Source organism: Anser cygnoides, chromosome Z, assembly GCF_040182565.1.
Source record: "Anser cygnoides isolate HZ-2024a breed goose chromosome Z, Taihu_goose_T2T_genome, whole genome shotgun sequence".
NCBI classification, from domain to species: Eukaryota; Metazoa; Chordata; class Aves; order Anseriformes; family Anatidae; genus Anser; species Anser cygnoides.
The window spans coordinates 64,852,902-64,874,463 of NC_089912.1; the positions used below are offsets into that span (position 1 = coordinate 64,852,902).

The 21,562-nt window shown below is 46.9% G+C and overlaps 2 protein-coding genes across 11 annotated transcripts in view; one reads left to right on the forward strand and one right to left on the reverse strand.

Annotated features, from left to right (window-relative positions):
* Window positions 1–21,562, forward strand: part of SUB1 (SUB1 regulator of transcription) — a 376,115-nt gene that overhangs the window by 59,584 nt on the left and 294,969 nt on the right. The window lies entirely within an intron of this gene.
* The window catches only part of PDZD2 (PDZ domain containing 2), a 197,673-nt gene that overhangs the window by 58,278 nt on the left and 117,833 nt on the right, over window positions 1–21,562 (reverse strand). For 8 of the 10 annotated variants that reach the window (XM_066988321.1, XM_066988319.1, XM_066988315.1 and 5 more), the window contains one exon: window positions 9,514–9,916. In XM_066988321.1, coding sequence (XP_066844422.1) covers window positions 9,514–9,916 — 403 coding nt within the window. Of the gene's footprint in view, window positions 1–9,513; window positions 9,917–10,203; window positions 10,314–16,041; window positions 16,399–21,562 lie in introns of those variants that run through there. The other 2 variants (XM_066988322.1, XM_066988320.1) reach the window with 2 other exon arrangements.

Sequence of the window (21,562 nt, forward strand, 5' to 3'; positions counted from 1 at the left end):
GAAGACTACATGCTCACTTAATCTTTAAATGAAAGCTAGGATTCTGGCGTATTTACTCAGCTCCAGAGACTTGCAATGCCCAAGGGAAACTCAAAGCACAGTTAGATTTGGCATTCACAGGCCTGATGCCGCTGTCCTTGGAACCTGCCTAATCCTGCCCAGAGGAGGACGGTGACTTTAACTGCTGAACGGTCTCCTATGTTAGGCTGCACAATGTTGCTTGCTGCCAGCTTCGTATACCCATTAACATCTGAACTTCTCCATCCTCTCAGAAGACTTCTCATAGCTTCCCTTGCAGACGACTCGGCCCAGTCCCCGCAGCTTCGCTCACCGATCACACAATCAGCCTGCACACGCGCACCCAGAGCTCTCTGTGCAAGAGCATCTCATGCCCAAAGCACAGGGATATGCTGCTGTGCATCCAGCAGGGTGTTTCAAATTGCAGACATCCTCAGTAAGGGCAGACCATAGCCCACTCTCGCTGCTCTTAAGAATAAAAGCGACATCAGGTCACAGTAACGAGGCTTGGCGCTTGAGAAGCTAAGTGGAAAGGGCTCATTTGATAAGGTGGGCTGGCGGCCCAAAACATCACACAGTTCACCTGAGATTTGGCCAAGAGGCACACTCAGAGACATCCATGCTTGCTTTGAGAACATCAAAGGAATGAGAAGGCAAAAATTCCTTTCGACTTTTGCTCCCCATCTGCTGAAAGCAAACTCCGCTCAGATACATCCCATAAGACTTTGTTCATAAACCCAGAGCAGCAGAGCTGCCTGCACAAAGGGATTCCCCTCTCCGGGAGGGCTGCATGGACCCTACGGACACTCGCCAGAGGGGGCCTCAGAGAAGGAGATGAGACCAGAGCATCGCAGACCTACGTTTTTGACTTCTTGCTCTCCTGTGAACACTCCTACAGCAGGAACAAATACAAACAGCCAAGTCAGAGAGGCTGCAGTTTGGCTAATGGCTATTTTTTATTCTCCTCAGTTACATCACTCATAGGTGACTCAACTTTCCTCCCAACTTGGCTCCTGAGAGCAGGCAGCACCTCTGATCAGATTTTTCCACTTGCAGACGATCAAAATGCATAAGCTACAAATAATTAAAATGTTTGTGTTTTGTTTTTTTTTTTAAAGACGGTGTGAATATTCTACTCAGATTAATCGCGAGGAAAAAAAAAAAAAAAGGGGGTCGCCTTACGTAACAGACCGCAAGCGAGAACAGAGAATAGGGCCGGCAGCTTCAAGTCGGTCCCCACAGGCCATCCTTCTCCACCGTGAAGCCTCTGCACATCAGGCAGCAGCCGCTGCGCGGAGCGAGCCCACATCTGGAATAAACTAGTGTGCCACAGATCAGAGAGGATGCGCGCTGCCAGCACGATGTGGGGAAGCTCGCATTACGCCTGCTCTGAGTGCATGCCATCAAACGCTCGGTTTCATAAGTGCGTCATTAATAAAACAAAAAGGAACTTTTTTTCCTCCTCTGAGTGTAAAATAAATAAATAAATGGAAATGTGTCAGAACTGCTTTTCCCTCCCGCCTTTCACCAGCTAATTGCAGGGGAGTTTAAAGGGGTTTGACTGATTTTGACTGTGTGGTGTTCAACAAGTTGCAAATCTGTGTATACAAAGGAAAGATTGCTTTGAAATGTTATATTAAAGAAAAGCTTGGCAGGAGCAAGGTGTAAACAAATGGAAAACAGAAATGCAGTAAGTAGTTAAAAAGCCAGGCAGCAAAATGGAAAATGGAAAATAGTTGTCTACAAAAAGCACTTTCTGTCACAGCAGCAATTCAGCTGAATCTCATGTAAGTAATGGTTTTTAACCCAAAATTGGGCTGAGCCCCACTGAAATCACTGACAGCGATGCGCCACCATGAAGCAGGACCAGGAGGGCTTCATCGCCTGCATGGGACTGGTTCCAACATGGGGACCTCATGGGTCTTCCCCAGCAGCAGAAGCAAGCAGCCAGCTCCTCCTCACCTTGGAACCTTGACATGTCGGAGAAAGTTAGAAGATTCACAACTTAAAAAGAAGCAGCGACCACAACAGTTTTGAGGGGAGCTACCAGTCAACACGCCGATCACACGCAGCTGAAAACCAGCACTATTTCCCATACAGACCAGCATATAAGCATTGCCTTCAAGCACAGCAGCATCCGCTACATGGACAGGGAGCAATAGTTGGGTGGAAATAGCAGCGACGGCGCTCCCCAGCACCCTTCAGTGATGCAGAATAAATGAAAAGCACTTCTCCCAGCTGCCTGCCATCACATGCTGCCTCCTCCCACCAGCCCTGCTCCCCGTCGGACACATGGGAGATGCAGATCAGTGGCTGGTGAATTAACCTTCACGATCACATGCCAGGTGATTAGCTCAAACACGTCAATCTCAAGATGCAGTCAAAAGCCATCACTCTTCACATCACAGATACATTAGTGTGAATGACTCATAATCACAAAATCATGCCAAAATCTGATTTTTGCAGATTCTTAACAAAGCAATTATTTCATTAGTGGATAATGAGTATGTTTTTCATCTAGTATATTACCAGGATGTTTTTAAGGCCGATCTGACAGCAGGACTCATGCTTTCATCTGCTGCCTTGGGTTCTGTTTTCACTGTTGTACAAGCAAGCTAACCAACTCCAAAACAAATCAGAAGTGGGGAAAAAAAGCATCTGAGTTCTTTTATCACTAAGTAATCCCAAGATGAGAGTTCTTTGCCCATCCCTACTGCCTGTGAAAATGTCTTAGCACCTGAGTCAATGAAGCCTTTGGCTTCTACCTCCAGCTGACGCAAGCCACTTGGTGCCTCTGGGCATCTCCAAACCACTTGAGAGTAGGAAAAGGAAAAGCAAAACTAGTAGCCCTCAGTATGATTTGCACAGTGTTGACCACGTGAACTTTCCATGTCCTCCAAACAGCTAAGAGCCAAGAGCACAGACACAACTGTGATTCCACTCAAGTGTCCACTGCCGATTTAACAAGCCCTCTTGGTTGGGCAAAGGGCCACCAGATGCCTGGCATCCTTCTACTGAAATGTGAGTGCTTTCCCCATGGAAAGAGAAATGTCCTAGGGGATAAAGCCTGGGGAACAGTGAAAAGAGAAAACATACCTTCCCCCAAACACAAAGACATACGTGCAATTAAAATACTCAGAATAGGCATCACAGATGACGGGATGAAAACTCCAGGACTTTAAGCAGAACGACCCCCAGGGACCCATCTCCAGAGACGGGCTGTTGACATCATTTCCTTGGCAAGGGCTTTAAACATTTTATCAGCCATTGCATGCACCTGAACTCCATAATCACCCCTTACAAAAATCTGCTGGAGTCATTTGTCATTCTGAGCCATCACCATCTGGATTGCACCTCTCCGGGCTGCTCCCCTCCCTCCACTCACCTCTTGCCATTGAGGAGAGCTTCATTGCAAGATCAGCCAAAGGATTTCTCAGATATCCCTGGCCCTGGGGGGCTTCAGCACAGCAAATCCCCCTGGGGAGCTCTGGCTTTTAAAGGTTACAACTTATTTACGTTTACTCAAGGATCTCGCTGGCTCTCATTCTGATGCTGGGCTATTGGGAAATGGCTGGTTAGTTGGTTTGGAATTTTTCAGAAAAAATCCTTGCTGACTGCAGTAGATTAAAGCCTATCCTGCAGTAAGTCACCATGTCAGTAAAGCTGGGTCTCTCACAGGGACTATTCTTACAACTGCCAGTCAGGAATCTTTTGGGTTTGCTCTGTGTTTTCAGCACCCTGACTCAAAAATTAAGCGTATGTAGCTCTGTAATCATGACTTACATCTGAAACATTGCAGCACTAAACAAACGGCATACTCTATTTTTAGGCATATCCACTTGGTTTCAAACATTCACACGTAATGATTAAAACATCAAATAGTGTGAACTTACGTTCAGCTAAAGCCATTCCTTTGCATTCCAGTTGTGGATCCCTTCTCAAGATGAGGCATTAAAACTATGTCATTATAACTTCTCCATCACCAGACTGTCTCTACACAACCATGCCCGAAGCGTTTGGAAAATTCAATTCAAGCAGAGAATGAAAGAACAGATCCCTACTTAAAATTAAAATCTACAGCTAACACAGCTGCAGCTAACACTTAAATCACAGCAAAGAAAGGCAAAATCTTCAGTCAGTTGATAAAACTTGGCAGCAAGTGCAACTTATCCCAGAAAGTTGTGATGACAGTTGTTTTATGGCAAGGTGGAGCATAAAAAAAAAAAAAAGAACTGTAGTATCAGTATTAGTTACTTTAAAGCACTTCCTAAAACTCCAAGTGAAATCAAGGCCAAGTTTTGTCAGCGCTGCACAGCTACAATTAAAAGACAGCCCCTGAGAGACTTTACAACCCAAAGCAGGCAAGAGAGAAGGAAGACATGCTTATCACAGTACAAATTAAAACTTCAAGACAGTAGATAGCCCCAGGATTCATGTTAATGACAGATGGAGGCAAACACACAGGATAAAAAGACGTTAAGAACAGAAGCAGGTTCTCAGGAAGGCCTTTGCATGTCTAAAGGTGCCTACAACAAGAACTGAAAATGGAGTTATTTATGTCTAAAACATGCATCATACAATAGTACCATAAAAGCCTTGATGAAATAATAATCATTGCTTAGGTTGCCAAAAAAAAAAAAATGATGCAAAGCAACTCAGCTTCAGTAGTTCAGAGGAGCTGTAGCTACATACCCTTGGAAGTTTCCTGCTCACAGCAAGGTCTGCATTTTGGTACAGCAAGTGCATGAGTTAGTGTTTTTTTTTTTTTCTATCACATTTGAAAAACAGTAAAATCCTTAAAGTAAGTACATTATGTCAAGTCTCGTGTTTTGATTCCTGTAACGTGCCATTAGCCTTACTCTTCTGCTTGGCAGGACAAGGAACATTTTCCATTAGCCAAAATGCAAGGCAAAGCTGGCATTTACCAATGCTAATTGGTAAATATTGTTATAGAAAGTCTGTCAGCCTTCCCTAACTGCAAAGCAAAATGCAATTCAAAAGCATTCAACCTTTCCCGAGACAAGCCATCTTAATAAGCAAGCAGTAACGGGACCGAACAAAGACGACTTTCTGATGAAGTGGAACCAAGCACAGTTTGGCTGACGTGATACGAAAGCAAGTGCTCCTTGGCAAAGACCTGACTGGTCTTTTACGTGCACACACACACACGTGTGCACCTGTGCACACAGTCATGAGCCCAGGGAGAGTTGTGGTCTATGTGAGATACGCCCGACTGGTCTATAAGGCAGCAAAATTGCCTATGTGTGCTGCTCCGGCAGCTGGAACTCACCGCTGAATTATTTGGGTTAACAACACTAAGCCCTTTTTATCCGAGATGTCCAAGCACCACAAGGCATTAATATACCCCCTGCCTTTTTTAAAGAGCTGGTAAGCTGGCTTCACAAAAACACAGAACATGTTTTACGGGGCCAGCAAATGCTGACTCCTTTCCACGCTGGACACACGCCCCACCACAGCCCGTGCCATGGCTCCACTACCAGCCGCACGTTTCTTCCAGCAAAGGAATGCCAAGGCACGGAGCCCCAGCCCCTCTCACCTGCCTGCCTTTCCTATTAAAACACTTTTGTCCTACCCAATCCCCTTCACGTAGTTTCTGATGGTGACTGCTGAACCTGGATTTTAGTCCCTTACGAAGGCAAACGCCTGAACAGAAGCAAGAGGACTCAAGGGGTTTCTGAAGGAGTCTTTGTTTTCCTTTTAAGTGTTTAAGGACTTCTCAAAGCGTCCTGTTGGGGCAAAAGGAAGCAAAAGTGGCCGGTCCACTCTCTGGAGACTCCAAGCTTCTTCTGGTTCATTGATGAAAGCCTCTCCCACCTCACCAGGTAGACCTGAATCATTTCAAGCCGCCTTTGAAAACCACGCTCACCCCCACAGCACCTGTAACAACCCTCAGGTCCCACCACTGGTCCCCACCTGACAACCTATCAGCACTCCTTGGGGACTGAATGTCTGAGAAAGCAGCCCACACCTCTTCCAAGAATACTGTGATAGAGAAACCAAGAACAAAAAAATACGGATTCTGTCTGCCCAGTAAACATGGTGAAAACACAAAACTGATATCTTGCGAGGAAACCTCATAGTTTCCTTTTCTTTATCGCTTCCCAGTTGACTCCAGCAGCCCCTCCCCTACTCATCTTACATCCTTGCTCTTATAATTACCAGCCTAGAAAACATCCCCCTCTTTCAAGCCACTGAATAAAAGAAGCAAACTGATTTCTGCATTTAAGCTCCCAGATCTTCCCAGGATGTGATGGGTCATTACTCCTGCTCCGAGATTGCCTGTTTTTAAATCACCGCGCACAACTCCCACTGCAGCCAGCCGGGGTCCTTTCCAAGGTCAGGTCTGGTTTCCAGGCCTCCAAGATCTTCCTGCCAGGCAGATACAGCCTTGCTACTTTGAATCTGCAAATTTTCAGGGGCATTTAGGTTCATTCTAAAAATGCTGCAGCTTAACTTAACCACCTGTAAACATTAAGTACTGACTGTTAATTGACAGGTACAATATTTATTGAGGTTACATACCAGCAAACAGTCTAACAGATTTGTTTATACATCGCAACAGCAATGCCAAGTGCACAAGAGACACAGACCGAGATCTGGGAGATGAAAGCAAGCCTGAAAGGGACTGACACATGCACACGAACCAGTAGTGCAGGAATCTCCTGGCAGGTTCATCTGACAAACAGTATTCGTCTCGGCTCTTGTTTTACAATTCAGCCCTGCTGTTAGCAGCACGCAGTGACAAAACAAGAGAAAAACACTGAGCTTGTGGGAGAGGAGGCACACTGAAAGCAAACAACACCCAAGATATGTGGCTGCCTCAAAAGCACTCCTGGCACAACTTCTCCAAGGCAGCAGCCATGAGCTGGCCCGTGGGTTCAGCAGAGCAACAGCCAAAGACACGTAGACTCAACCCAACCTCTTCTCCCTTCTATTTCAGTTGCTACAACTTCCCAACGGGAGAAAGAGAGATGTTCCTGGAGTTAATATTCCAGTTTCAGTAATTCTTCAATCCATGTCCTGGGGCAGGGAGTGGGACGGAGCGGGGGGGAGGGGGGGGGACCAGAGAGGTCCTCCCGCAGCCGTGCAGGTGGTGCAGCTTCTTCTCAAAGCCGTTCCTCCCACCCGCAGCTGACACCCAGCCTGCCAGGAGCTGGCTCTCGTTGTCTCGAAGAGAATATACTGCTCCCTGAAGGTGCCGGGCTGACAGCCCTGGATATTCAATTAGTCAATGCGCGGAGGAGATGGCAAGCGCCGCGCAGGCAGCAGGGATGGAGCAGTTCTCCCTGCAGAGAGGGTGCCCTGCCAATGCACCCTGCCCCTGTCCAGGAGGAGATAAGTCATCCCGTGGCTGGGAAAGGTTTGGCTCGTGCTTTGAACCCTGGAAGGAGGCTGCAACTCCTGACACTCAGTTCTGGATGCTGTTTTCAAACGGCTTCTGACACGACTGGATCTCACATGCCTGAGCACCAGGTCATGCTTTGGAAGTGGAGCTGAAAGTGACATTTGAGGCTCCCAAGTGTCTTTATCCCTTGTGCTTGTTTTTGTTTTTGACTGTTTCTGTGTTTTATTTTGTTTTGCTTTCTTTTAGTGGAACTCAAATAGTTTTGAAAATTTTATTCACTGTCACTGTTCATCATTTAGTAAGAAACTGAATCAAGCCACTGATTACTATGATAGCAGCTCCCGCACAGATGTTAAAGTGATGGGCATCTGTAAGGTCCTCTCGTTTTTAAAAAGCAAAGTATGACCAAGGCATGCTACTCAGGCTCCAGCTATTCACATTTCTCCACACTCAGATATCAGGAAAACATAATTAATACTGACACATGCAGAGGTCATATCTCTAAGCAAAACATTAGGGGAGGGGGAAAATTAAGAGGGGGAGAAAGAGAGAATCAATTTTACTAGATGACTGTGCCTCCCAACAGGCTCCATGACAGACACAGCACAACCGAACAGATTATAGCTTTTACGTTTCCAGTGACTCAAATAAGCTTTTACATTTTACAAAGCCACCTTGTATGTGCTTTGCATTAAAAATGCATTTATTGCTCACATCAACACATGTATGTTCTGAATTTAGTAATTTACTTCTCAGACCAAGATGGCTCAAAACATCAAGGTAACACTAGCATGAAATAGCTCTAGATGAAGAGTTTCATATATATATATGTATATGTATATGTATGTATGCTTTTGACTTCATCAAAACAAACTCTGATCATCTTCATTTATAACATATGTTTAATTAGACATCTTCAGAACATATTCAGTAAGTTTCTACATGGACCAGAACCCTCAAAATACCCAAGGACTGAATTTATTTATGAACTTTTAATGTTTTCTTTCAGAAAGGTTTTACAAACTGCAATTAGGAGGCTTTCAAAGACCATACACAAGCACCTTCCACTCCTTGTTGCACCATGAAATCAAATGTGTCTAACTGATGGGAAGAACAGGTTTTCTCAATTATATTTCTTTAGGAACAGCACTTTTTAAAATTTGCTTTATCCCCTTCAATTTATTTTCAGTTAGTTTACGCTAACAATCACCATCACCCCGCACGAGTATTGGGGAGCACTAATTCAGAGGACACATTCAAATCAGTGCTTCCCTCAACAGACATCAGCAATGAGTTGTCCACTCACACTGCTGCATTACCAGCTTTGAAGTCTTAAAACCAAAAGCAGATGCTGCAGCAAGCCCCAAGCCTAATAGAGCAGCGTTCATCTGTTTATACTATCAGTGTCTCTGGAAAGATTGGCAGACAGCTCTTCTGGTGATAGATGCATACTGAAACCTGATCAAGGCTTGGGTTATTTTTCCCCATCCAGCAAAGCTGCAATTCTAGCCAAGCAAACCCCAAGATCTCCATTAGGATGAAGAGAGAAGCAATGAAAGCCCCAAGCCCACTGTCGTCCCAAACATTAACAAATCATCCATCTCATCAACCCGGAGCAAAATTCACAATAACTTTCATGTGGAATCCAAGCACTTTTCAAACAAGTTTTGTAACACGAATAATTGCACCATAGTCTGGTGCTGAATCCGTTACCCTTCAAAAAGGGGAGTTAAAGGGGAATTTCAATTCCATTTTTAACAGAAGCTTTAAGGCCTTGTCAAGCTCAGACATGAAGACCCAGAGGTCAAAATGACCGTCTCCTCTCTGACACCTCCTGCCCCGGTGCCGTAAGGTCATTACTTTTTATTGTTCCATAAAAAGAAATCCAGAAGGCAACGCTGACAAGTCTGGAAAATAAGGACCTTTCCCTTCGTCACAGACAGAATGTGACAAAGATTCCACATAATTATTATCTAATTTTCAAACCCTCCTGCTCCTCCCAGGTTTTGTACCCTAAGCCTGCGGCTGAACGCCCCGACAGCTTGGGCTGCCACACAGAGGACGGTGCACCGAAATTCCCTTAATTCATCTGTATACCTGCTGCTTGCTTCTCCAGAAAACAAACCTACCTGGGCAGGCTGGTCACCGATGTCTGGCACGCCGCCATCCGACAGCCGGGACCGGCACTGTCCCCCTGTGCCGTGGAACGGCTCCTCCACGTGGCCTTCTGCTTCCGAGGTCTCTGGCTGAGCGACCTCCACCTCCATCGGGGTGCAGTGCCCGTTCCCGTGCTCCGAGCCTGGCTTTTCTTTGCCGTCCTTGCCACCCGGCGTCCTGGTGATGACCCCAAACTTCCTGGTCCTTTTCCCATTTTGAGCGGCTCTGTCAGCGGGTTCAGGGCTGGGCTTGGCTTTGGGGTCGCAGCTGTTGCTGTTGTTGCCATTGGAGGGAGGAAGAGGGGCTTTGCGCTTGATGCGGCGCAACATGATCAGGTAGACGAAGCCGCCATTCCAGCACTGCTCGGCCAGGTAACTGCAAGGAAAGGGGTGCAGGAGGATTAGTGACACCTCGCCCCGCAGCGCCCGCATCCCGCCCGACACCACAACGCGCTGCACCCCGTGATGCTTGGGTATCTCAGGCTCTGCCCAGCCAGCTGCTGGCCCGGTGTGCAAATACATTGGGACACCTTGAGGCATCAGCAAAGGCCCCTTCTCCTTTCAGTATCAGGAATTAGCACCAACACACAGAGATTCGAGCACGGCTCCCAAACAGCCCCAGCAGCTGCTCCAGCTGATCCCACCGCAGCATAACCACGCAACTGGTAAATACCACCGAAGGGGTTCCTGCCACACCAGCCTCCAGATCCATGGCACAGAGACATGGAAAAGCGAGGCAAACAAGGCAAAGCAGAAAGCAGTTCCAGGGGGAGAGGGGAGGGGATTAAAATAAATAAATAAATTTTTTAAAAAAAATTAAAAAGCAGGCAGGCTTCCTTTGTGCAGCAACCCATAGGGCATTTGCATCTCAAATGAGCCTCCTTAGTGAAACTAATCTTCTGCTTCAGCATACATACATGCTTTGAAGGCCTCAGGGTTAAAAATCAGCCACTGGGGTAAGCAGGCATAGAGCCAATGGCCTCAGTACAGCAACGCGTGGCACTCTATGGCGTCCCAGCTCCCACAGACAGGGATGGAAATACGGTGGGTTTCCTTTACAGCAAGCACGCTCCAGTCAAAGCAAGAGCTAAGTCATCTCAGCTGTGCAAGGAGCAGCCACCAGGTGCCCGCATTAGAGCAAAGCATCCCCTCCCAAAGTCTTTGAACATGCCATGCCTTGGAGGAATTGACATTTCTACTTCAAAAAAATAGTCGGTGACCTTAAAGAAACTGCACCCATTGATGCAAAAGGGGAATCTAACCTCATGCCTCTTTTGGGAAAGCATGTACCTCAACCCAAATTCTTGAAATATTTGGGTTTTCAGCCAAGGGTGTAACCAACTAGGAGTACAAACAAGCTGGAATTTGTATTTAACAGGTTTGTATGTGCCCTTTCACTTTAATTTAGACCCAAAAACTCTATTGCCTTTCTCACTAGAGAAAGCGGCAAGAATTTCCCAGAGCATCAAATAATCCTCAGCTGCAGCTGCAATAAACTTTCCACTAACACGAAGCAGTTGGTGAGCCTACAGCTATCAGAGGAGATGAGAAACTAGGTGTGGAGTTAAAGCATAAAAGGTCCTAGGAGAAAATAACACAGCATTTGTGGCTGAGAAAAAGAAAGAGAGACTCAGGAGTCTTCCACCTTTTTTTTTTTTTTCCTACCTGGTTCTTGTAGGCTGATTTTTCTCCTTCCCTTTCTTAAAAGTTGTTTGGCCTTAAGTACAACCCTTCAAAGTTATTCCTGCATAGAGGTGACTTATGGCAAAACAGGAAAAGCAGCTATGATAACCCCTGAAGCAAACTTCTTCACAGACGGGTGAAGAAAGCTCTCTCAATTACTCAAAGTAATCTGGACCAGCCTGGCAGTGGCTGAAAATAACACACGATGGGTGTGTTTTTGTCCACAGACATTAGCTTCTAGTTTCAGTCCACTCCTTCCCAAAGCATAGATATCCCCCCCAGACAACATCACCATTTAAATTGCTTATATTTAATTAGGAAGTCTGATGTCCAAATGAATATGGCAACTATATAACCTTAAAAACAGCCCTGGAGCGAGAGATTTGAAGGATGAGTAAGGTTGCCTGTGCCAGATTCCCCTAATGAATATGGACCGGACCCCCACACCCTGGACAATCCACTCAGACAAATCTTTTATTGAAAATAAATAAATAAAATTAAGAATATTTCAATAAAATCCCAAACCCGTTTTCCTCCAAACTGTCTCAAAGCAGACAGCCGTGGAGCCTCTGCAGCTGGGTCAGCTGTCTGGGTGGCCACAAGGTGACACACGGCTCAGCGAGGTGGCCAGGGCGGGCAGGACCTGAAGGGCTCACTGAACAAATTCCAGAACTAAGATGGAAGCAGTTTTGATTACCAAGTTAAAAGAAAAATTCTTTTAATCAACAGAAGAGGGACCATTTTGTTCCAGAAACAATACGGGCTGCCTGTTTTTCACATTTATCTTTCAACTCAAATTTCAAGGCAGCCAGTAAAGTTGATTAAAATTCATGACTTTTGCTTGCAGCAATACCACTGCACTCTGATCCATCACACACAATCCTGATAGCACTGCTGCTCCTGGCACTCGGAAAGAGAAAAGCAGCTCCTCTTCCAGTAGCCCTGTGTCTTGCAGGGGCGCTGCCCAGCCTGCTTTGGGCAGGGTTGTTTCTGACGGACTTGTTTCCGTGCAGGTGCACCGACGTGGGGGGGGGCATAAAACACTGATCTCTATCTCTAAACTAATCGCTGCTCTATTTTTGAGTGCCAGGAACCAAGTGCATGCATTAATCAGCTACTTGGTTTAGGAACCAAGAATACCTGGTTTGGGAACCAAGTGGAAAAAGGGGGAACTTAGCATATGTCCCAAATACAGTAATTTTACAGAGGAAAAAAATAATGTACTGTTTCATCTCCACTTGTGGCACATTTATTCTGTTCATAAAACGTAAAGTTATGAGAAGAGAAGAAAGAAGATTGTTTTTTTTCCCCCCTCTATCCACTGTCCACAGAAACTCATGCCTACACTTTGGAGCAGGGCTCGCAGCAAGCGGTAATGGATGCAGCTGCGCTGAAGTCAGCAGGGCCGAGCTGATTTACTCCATATGTCGAGATGGCCTACATGTTCCAGGCATGCAGCCTGTAGTAACTCATGGTTTTATGTCTTCTTGAGTGCTTCTCGGCAGTTCAAAGCACACAATACATTTCCATGAAGGAAAAGAAATGTCTTCCCTGGGTCAGGGAGCAATTACCTCTGAGTGTCAGTATGGGATCACATACACCAGACGGTGTCCGGTATTTCCGGACAGGGTAAATCCAGCTGCTGCAAGGACAGGTACCAGTGATGCAATACGGGGCATCATTACCCTAGACCTCGTTTCAAACCAAACACCAGGCACCTCGTGTTGGAAAACCAGCACTGGTGAAACACCGCACTCATATTACAAGACAAGGAATTTGTGGTCATTTTTTGTCTTACCCTCCCTCCCTAGGCAGGGCTGTTAAAGGTGGCTCAGGCTCCTTGGTTAAGTTCTGCTAAATACACACTGCCTACTTCGCTGGCTTCCTTTTCCTTTTGCCACTTCTTTCCCTATTTAAGAAAGAAACCAGAAAACCCCACGGAAGCCCAGCAGGCTCTCAGCGCAGGACAAAAGACGGGAAGGGCTGTATTAAACAAGCGAGAACCTGCAGATTCTTAATTACTTTCTATCAATCCAGGAGCATCCTGTGCCAGAAGGGAATTAAGAGATGGATTCAATAAAATGTACCTCTACAGCCTCTAGACTGCAGAAAACCACACGAGCTATACAGGACCCCAAATTCCACTTCTCAAGGGGTTTAACATGCACAAAGCAGAAGTGCCCTTTTTTTTTTTTTGGTCCCTGCAGAGCATCCACAGAGATTTTAACAATCTATGCACCAAAGGAGTTTTCAGCAGGGCAGGATCAGAGCTGATACGTGGCTCTAAGCTGTGCGTATGTGGCTCTTGGCACAGGGCATGAGCTGCTGCCTCCAAGTTTTTGGCTATTCTGAATGTGGTCTTCGGCTTGGACAGAGAAGGTGAATGGAGCAAAAAAAAAATCTCTTTAGTGCTGCTTCCATTGATCCAATTTATTGAAAAGGAACTGCAAATCACAACAGATTTTTAACTTCCTCTTCCCTGTTTGGTAGGGGATGTAGTTAGGACTTGGAGAGAGCACTGCATTGTGTACACTAGTGAAAAACCCTGGGCAGCTATTCCTAGTGCCAGTGGCTGACTACCCGTGACAAAATCTGATTTTAAGAACGCAAGAGATTTTACTAGCTGGTAATACATCAGCTGATATTAGATCCCAAAGCAAAACATTTTACCAACAAAACACCCATATGTGCTGTCTCTATTTGCCAGTCTCTGCACAAGGCAGCGCCAAGACCCCTCGGCACAGGTGGGGAACCCAGTTTACCTATGCAAAAGGGGCTGCTCTCATCCTAGGAAACGTATCCTGCATCCCTTACATATGACGGAAATCCATTGTGGTCCAGTCTGCATCATTTACAACAACTTTAAAACCTCTTTCCACAGTGCATTTTAGTGGCAGGACATTTCCCCGGCACACATCAGCATTGCCCGATCATGCCAGCATGCTTTGTGCCTGCATGCTGAGGTCTCGAGCCCCACGCAATAACTGGTGCCCAGGGCAGGAATGCCACAGCTTTGTGGGGTGAGGCAAGGAGAGGCTCCGTGCCCTCTGCAATGATGAACAAACTGCAGCAAAAACACCTGTTCAGGACAGTCACAGGACAGGCTAGGTACACTTTTGGAGGGAAAAAAAAAAAAAACGTATATATATACACATAGATGTGGGGAAGCCCCGTCCCAATCAGACAGGAAACCATCAAAAACCACAAAAACAACCAAGCCACGAGGGTGATCCCGGACCCTGGAGGGGATGACAAGCATTGAACCTCGGTATTTCTGCCGCGGTGTCTTCTCCCCAAGCAAAGGAGACATCACGGAAACGTCATTTTGGAAACATTTCCCATTCACACGCTCAGAAGGAATGGGCACCCAGCTGCTTCTGCTGCTTTCATCCCACTCTGGCCCCATCTCTGCTAAAACCTCAGCCTGTATAAAATGCCACCCTTAAGCAGCAGGGCAGACTTGTTCTTCTCCGCAGGAGAGAAACCATGATAATGTTAACAATCTTGAAAACTAGTGAAAAATCATTTCACACTTTAAACACTGCTGTAAAGTTCCCTTTGGAAAAGCTCAACCACAGGTTAGAAAATGCAACTGGTGGCTGGAATCAAGGGGCACTTACTGCTTCTCTTCCATCTGAGCTACTAAAGGACATCCGTCTCCTTCGGAGACCATTTCAGTTACACAGACAAATCCCATTTCTCCCCTACACCGAGCTGATCGCTGCAGTCACACAAACTGGTAAGCTAGCTAAGTGCATTCCAAGTTTCTTGGCACGTGTGTGAAGTGTCAGACTCGGAAATGGTATTCTAGGGTAAAGTGAGTCATTTTTTCATTTTTATACATACGAGTGTGTGTGTGCAAATATAAGATTTACAGACTTGACGAGAGCATGCTGCGACAAACTCTGTCACATCCCTTCTCACTTGAGCAAATATAGACGGTCGCACTGAACTACAGAAAAAAAACAAAGCAGGCTTAGCAGCCGTAAGAAAACATCTGGAACCACTTTAAGGCCAGAAATACTGAAGAAGTATGTTTATTTTACACTAATAATACTATTTAGCATTTCTACAGAACTTTTCATCCCCATAGATCAGAAAATACAGTGGAAACGACATCCACAGAGCATCACTGACACCCCAACAGCCAACCCACAGCACAGCTCACCAGGACACAGAGGAGGAATTCCAGCCCAGCCGACCGCTCTCCGAGTCCCTGCCTGGGGACCTGCGATGTCCTTAGCAGGACGGACAGACCACTAATTTTTATACTCTCCTCTGAAAGACTCTGGCATGGTAAAACATCTTGAAACCCCAATCTTCTCCAAGCTGGAAGGATGAAGAGCAGAGCAGATCCCTGCAGAACTGAAGCCTCCAGCCCCAAGGGGGATTTAAAAGCTAAAATTAACAAACCCTCTCTCCATGACACAGGCAAACGAGCTAACTTGCTTTTCAGGTAAGTCAGGGCAAATTAATGACTAATAGATAGTGACTGATCGAAGGGCAAGTGGCTCCCCTCACCGTAGTGCTGTCACCATGCAAGAAAACCCAGCCCGTTGAGGGCAAATTTTGGCAAATACCAGGGGACACTTTACAGGCTTCCCCATCTTTGAGCAGGGTTCAAGCCTGCATTAACACACGCAGCCAAAGCTGATGACCAAGCTCCAAAAGCCCAGGCAAACCTTGCTGCAACCAAGCCTGCGAGAGGTCTCACATCGGGGCTGGGGCACGTCCCGGGGGGCTGCAGGGACCGGGACCGCCTGCTACCACCTTCCCACCCACCTCCCCTGAGGACGCTGCTCTCTGTCCACAACTCACCTCAGTAGAAACCGACGGCGTTTGTAAACACAGCTGCTATTTTAACACACTCTTGCAGGCGCTCTTGCAGCTATGGGAGCCAGGAAGGAGCCAGGCAGCGCTCAAGCCAGCGTCTCACCGCCGACAAGCCCTGTCCTGTCCTGGGCTCTGCGGGCGATGGCACACACGAGGGACGTGATGTTCTCTGCCTGCCTTAATAAGCAGGGGGAAAGGCAGAAACGGCATGGGAAAAGTCACTCATGGAGCCGAGAGATGTAAAAACATCCAGGGAGTGCATTCAAACAGCCCGGGGTGCGCAGCAGGGCTCCCACCTCCCTTAGGAGGACACGCAGCTCCCAGCCCTCGGCTCGTGGCCAGGGTTAGGCAGCACCTCCCAGAGCCTCACCTCAGTGGCAGCTCTCTAAGGTATGCTGGGTTTTGTGTGTGGTTTTTTTTGTTTTTGTTTTTAAACTCAGCATAGCTAAAGTGTTGGCTTTCTGTTGTGTTTGCGTTCTTTTACTTCATCTATGGCATAGTTTTGACTATTAAATATAAAGCAAGGAATGCAACAAGACTTACTGAAACCTTGAAGGGAAAGCTAATTTGGAAGTTAAATCTAAGAGGTATTTTTCTGTGGCCTTTTATAAGCCAGTATAATCATGTTTGGTGCTGATTAGACCCAATCCTTCCCCTGGATTAAGACTGCTGGTAACCTCGAGCATCACACTGCATTCATGCTCATCTTGGAGGTGTCTGAGCTGCCCTCAGGCTGGCTGCTGTCGGGACGGACACCACCACCCCACAAACTCAGAGAAGCAACAGTATCAGCAAATGCACGGGTCAAGGTCTGCTCTTCATTGCTCAGCAGAGAAACCAAAGCAATAAGAACTTAAGACCAACCGGAACAAACGTTCAAAGCCTGTGACAGCCCCTGCCAGCCTTGCCAGGGGCCCCAGGCAAGATCTCTTTGCCCAGGCTCGCCGTGAAATCCCCAGCTCTGGGAAGACGTGAAGAGGGAGCAGAGGGCTGCTGCTGTGTTTCCACAGACTCACTGCCTACTTGTGGCTTTCACTGGAGGATAAGACTCAGTTCAGCCTTGCGACATGGGACTATGACTAAAGGCTGGTGAGACATCTCACTCTGCCTGGTATCGATGCCGTGATGTGGCTTTGAATTTGGGAGAACTCAATTCCTCTTTACCCTGCTGCTCTACAGATCCCTTGCAGCACTCCATGCAAGCCTTTCCATGAAAAAAAACCAGGGCCAACAGCACATCTTACCCCACAGAGTTACTGCAAGGTCTAGGGCGGCGAAGCCACGGCATTACAGTTTCACAAACACCTTAAATCCGCAATCAGCCAACACCAAACATCGCAGCTTTCCTCCCACCCCATATCCTGTTTGGCTGCCGGCACAACCATTTGGGCAACCGTACAAATGAACCCGATGAGGGAACCAATCCAGCTTTAAATTAACCCAGCCCAAAGCAAACACCCAAAACCTCACACCTCCAGACAGGGAGCTCTAACCCAGCCCGACCCAGCTCCCAGCAGTAAGCACTCCTGCACGGGCTGGGGCAGGAAAGCAAGAGGCTGGTGGAGCTATGCAGGCTCCGGATAGAAGTACTGGCTCGCTCCAGCTGAGCAGCCAAATACCTTTGGTTTCTAAAATTAAAAGGCCAGGCATGCTCCCCACAGACAGCAGAGCCCAGCTAAATCACATCCACATCACAGGTGTGGAAAGGAGAGAGGTTAAATCATTGCAATGGTGCTAGCACAGAGCAAAAGCATGGTTTTGCCCTGCATGTTGTAAAGATGCCTCAGAAGCACAACCAGGGCTTTTGGAGAGCTGTGAGCAAAGCAGGGACCTCCAGAACAGCCAGCACACGGATGAAGGACACAGGTGGCCATACTGAGCCTCTCCCCCTTCCCAGCACCAACATCCAAAGAGCTGCACAGCCCCTTTGTACCTAGAAACACCTCCCCGAGCTCTGACAGACATCCTCAACCTAACAGATCATGCAATTGCAGTCATCTGTCCCCAGTGAATAACACAAAACCCTCTGGGATTTGCTGATCTATTGGCTCTGCTAGCAGAACAGAGGAGTGACGTTGCATTTAGGCTGCAGAGATTTTTGGACTCAAGCTTTACAAAGGAGCTGATCCTACTAAACACACAACTCCCACAATTGCATCTGAGAGTCCCAAGAGACAGAAAAGCGCACAGTGCTTTTAGGGTTTGAGTCCTAGAGACAGGATAATGAGGATTAAGCTGACAAATTCTATTTTTTCTTTGGTTGGTGTCAGAGAGTACAAGCAGAAGTGGTCCAACTCAGTCCAACCATCATGGCACTGAATGCTCCAATTTGTTAGTTCACAGCTCTCCTGCAAATGCACATTTAGCTAGACACATCGCCTTGTTCACAAACATCATTTCCAGTTACGAGAAAACTGAGCAATTTAACACTTTCAGCAAGAGGGCATAAACTCAGACTCCTATTGTAACCCTGTAACACAGGGGTGAATGCGTGCAGTCATCCCCTTAAATCCGTATCCAAATACAAGTGCTGTCACCAGCACAGAAGCTTTCTCCTTGCCCTGCTTTCACCAAATACATTTATTTTCCAGAATGTCTTGATTTGGGTTTGCCTGTCCTCCTCAGGCAATGCTTTACCAGACTCTGATGTGGCATGGGGCAGCCTTGCATTATATTATTCTACAGCCTTGTCACTGTGGAACGGACAGAGGAAAAAAAAAAATGGCCCAAAACTGCAAAGCAAGGGGATTATTTAATCTGTAGAGCGCCTGTTAACCCCTTTCCCTCCCAACACCTCCATGATCAAGGGCTTTCATCAATAAGGTTTCTCTACTGCTCAATTCAGCACATGCCAATGAACTTCAGAAGCAGATCTCATGTTCCCTGTTCCTGTGCAGAGCTGGGCACTCTCCAAGCTCCCACCAGGTACTTCTCGGGTGAGCTTCAAGCAGCACATACATGCCAGGAGCATGCTCCCTGCACTCCTGCTGCTGTGCTCCAGCTGATGCCCATCTGAATCCAGCCCATGGGACCACAGCTGAGCTAACCCTAAAGCAACCCCAAAACCAACCACGATGTGGAGGTCAGCTCCAGCACAACACTTTCATCCTACAGACCCACTCTCTTTTGGGCTACATGCTGCTTAGCACAGGCACTGGGTAATTGCTCCAGGCCTCTAACCACTACAAGAGTATTCTCCAATGTATTAATCCAAGGGAAGTTTGCAAGGACCGGGGCTATCGTCTAATTAGGTCCATGCATGATTTTCTGCTTCACGAGAAGCACAAGGACCCAGCCAGACAAGACTTGTTTGCAGAGCACACTGAGCACACACACTGGAATACAAATAAATCCTTGCTTACTTTTTGCAGTAGTTGCAGTAAGTTACAGGGCAGCGCCCAAAGTGTTGGCACTACTGCTATTAATCGCGGAGAGGCAGGTTTTTGTCATTAGCTCAGATATTCAACTTTTTTTTATTTACTTTTTTAAAACAATACTTCTGAATTAGAAAACAAATCTCAGATATGTTAGCGATGAGGCACTGGAACTTTGACTTTCAAAACAAGAGAATATGTCAATAACGATTTGACTTTATTCCAGATCAATTTTCACACTGTTTATTTTTAAAGTCTTCAATCTTGCATGGCAGTCGCCTTCCTTTTCTGCTGTGTTCCTCCCGAGGTGGAAGACTTGCTCCAGATCTGAAGCTGCAAACAAGTTCACATTTGCAAAACGTGAAGTAAATCACCAAACTGAAAAGCGTACACGCCTCACATTAAGAAACAAGGAAGGGGTCAAAGGCCACCCACATGTGTACAACATTCACGCAGATCACAGCACTTCTCCTGCTTCATCCTGAGTGCCCAGATCTCGCTGATGCAATTCACCCCTTGCCACCCTATTTCCAGGGCTCTCCACCTTTCTTCCGTGCTACTTTAGGATCAGCCCCCTTTAAAACAACTGCTTCTACGTCTTGCTAATCATCCAGCCCATACCTTCCCCTCTTCCTCCCTGCAAATACAGCTCCTGGTTTCCATTCTCATCAGGCAGCAATGAGAATGCTGAGAGAAAGGGTTTGTACTCAAAACCTGCTGTGCGCAGGATCCCTGCCCTGAACGCAGCCCTTGCTGCCTCTCCTCCCTAGCTGAGAGCTGCTGAGATGTGGAGAGCCCTTCACCTCCATCCCCATTCACACCCAAGCTATTCCAGTGCTGTGAGGTCACCCCTTTGGGATAAAGCTTCCTATTTTTCCCTATGCAGGAGTTATCACAATTGCCCAAAAGGGAGGAGAAAAAGCGCACATCCCACTGAAAGAGCTTTTATGCCAGCAGGAAAGTTTTGCAATATTTTAAATGAAAAAAAAAAAATCTGCAACATTGTTTTGGCAAACCACATTCTTTAGGTTTCAACATTAGCTGTAATTCCCAAAGTACCTCTTTCCACTGAGCAGTGAAGGTTTTAGATGTCTGTGAGCAGGGAGAGGCAGAAAATTTAATCAAGTCTATTTTGCAGCAGGAAGCGGGATGCTGGGGCAGAAGAGACTTTCAAGGCTTTTGCTTGAGCTTCCGAGATGATCCCTATGAACAGGGAGAGGCCAAGCTTCAAATAACCCCATGCTGGCTTGGGGCAGATATGGATGGATCAAATTCACGACTTATGTACTTGTAGAGGCCAATTTTGGCAACAAGGGCTATTTGCCTCCAAAAGACCACTCCGTTTTTTGTGTTTTCCAGGATTTGTCATGATACTGGAAGTGGTAACTACTTCATCAGCTGCTGCCTCCTTCCCAAGGGGGGCTGGTGCCTGGCATTCAGCATCCTCACATCATCTTGTTAGACCACAAAACTCAAGAAGGCAGAAGCACGTACTTGAGGTGAGAAATTCAGCTTTCTACTGCCCTTTAAAAAAATTTTTTTTAGCATCTGGTCAGGTCATACTTCCAGGCTTTTCCCCTTTTAAAAGGGGCATGGACTGCACTTGACCAAGCACGGTCCCCCCATCCCGCGAGGCCATCAACACTTCCCTTAATTCACAGCCGCTTTTGCAAAGGACATTTTTGTCTTTTGAGGACCATCGCCTGCGGGGACGGCTGGTTTATTTAGCTATTTAACATCGCTACTTTGTTCTTGGCAGTGACAACAGGCTGTGCACACAGTAAATCCCAGGGATGAATGGCTTTCATCCCTGCCGATGCGGCTGCGGAGCTGTGCTTCCTCTGCTTGCTGCGACAGGTCCCCGGCCACAAGGCAGCTCCCCCTGGCTCAGCAGCTTCCCTCCACAGCACCAAGCCCTTCCTCTCCTGCTGCACAAACGCAGCTTTGGTATTCCTGACATCCAGCCAGAATAAAGGGCTCGCCCTCTCTACAGCAAGAGAACTGTGTTTGCATTCATTCGGTTTTGCAGTTCCCTGTGAGCACAAGCATCTCCCATCGGAGCTCCCTGGCTGGGGTTATTTTTGCCCAGATGAGCACATGGCTCTGAATTCAAGCACTTCAGCCACCGGTGC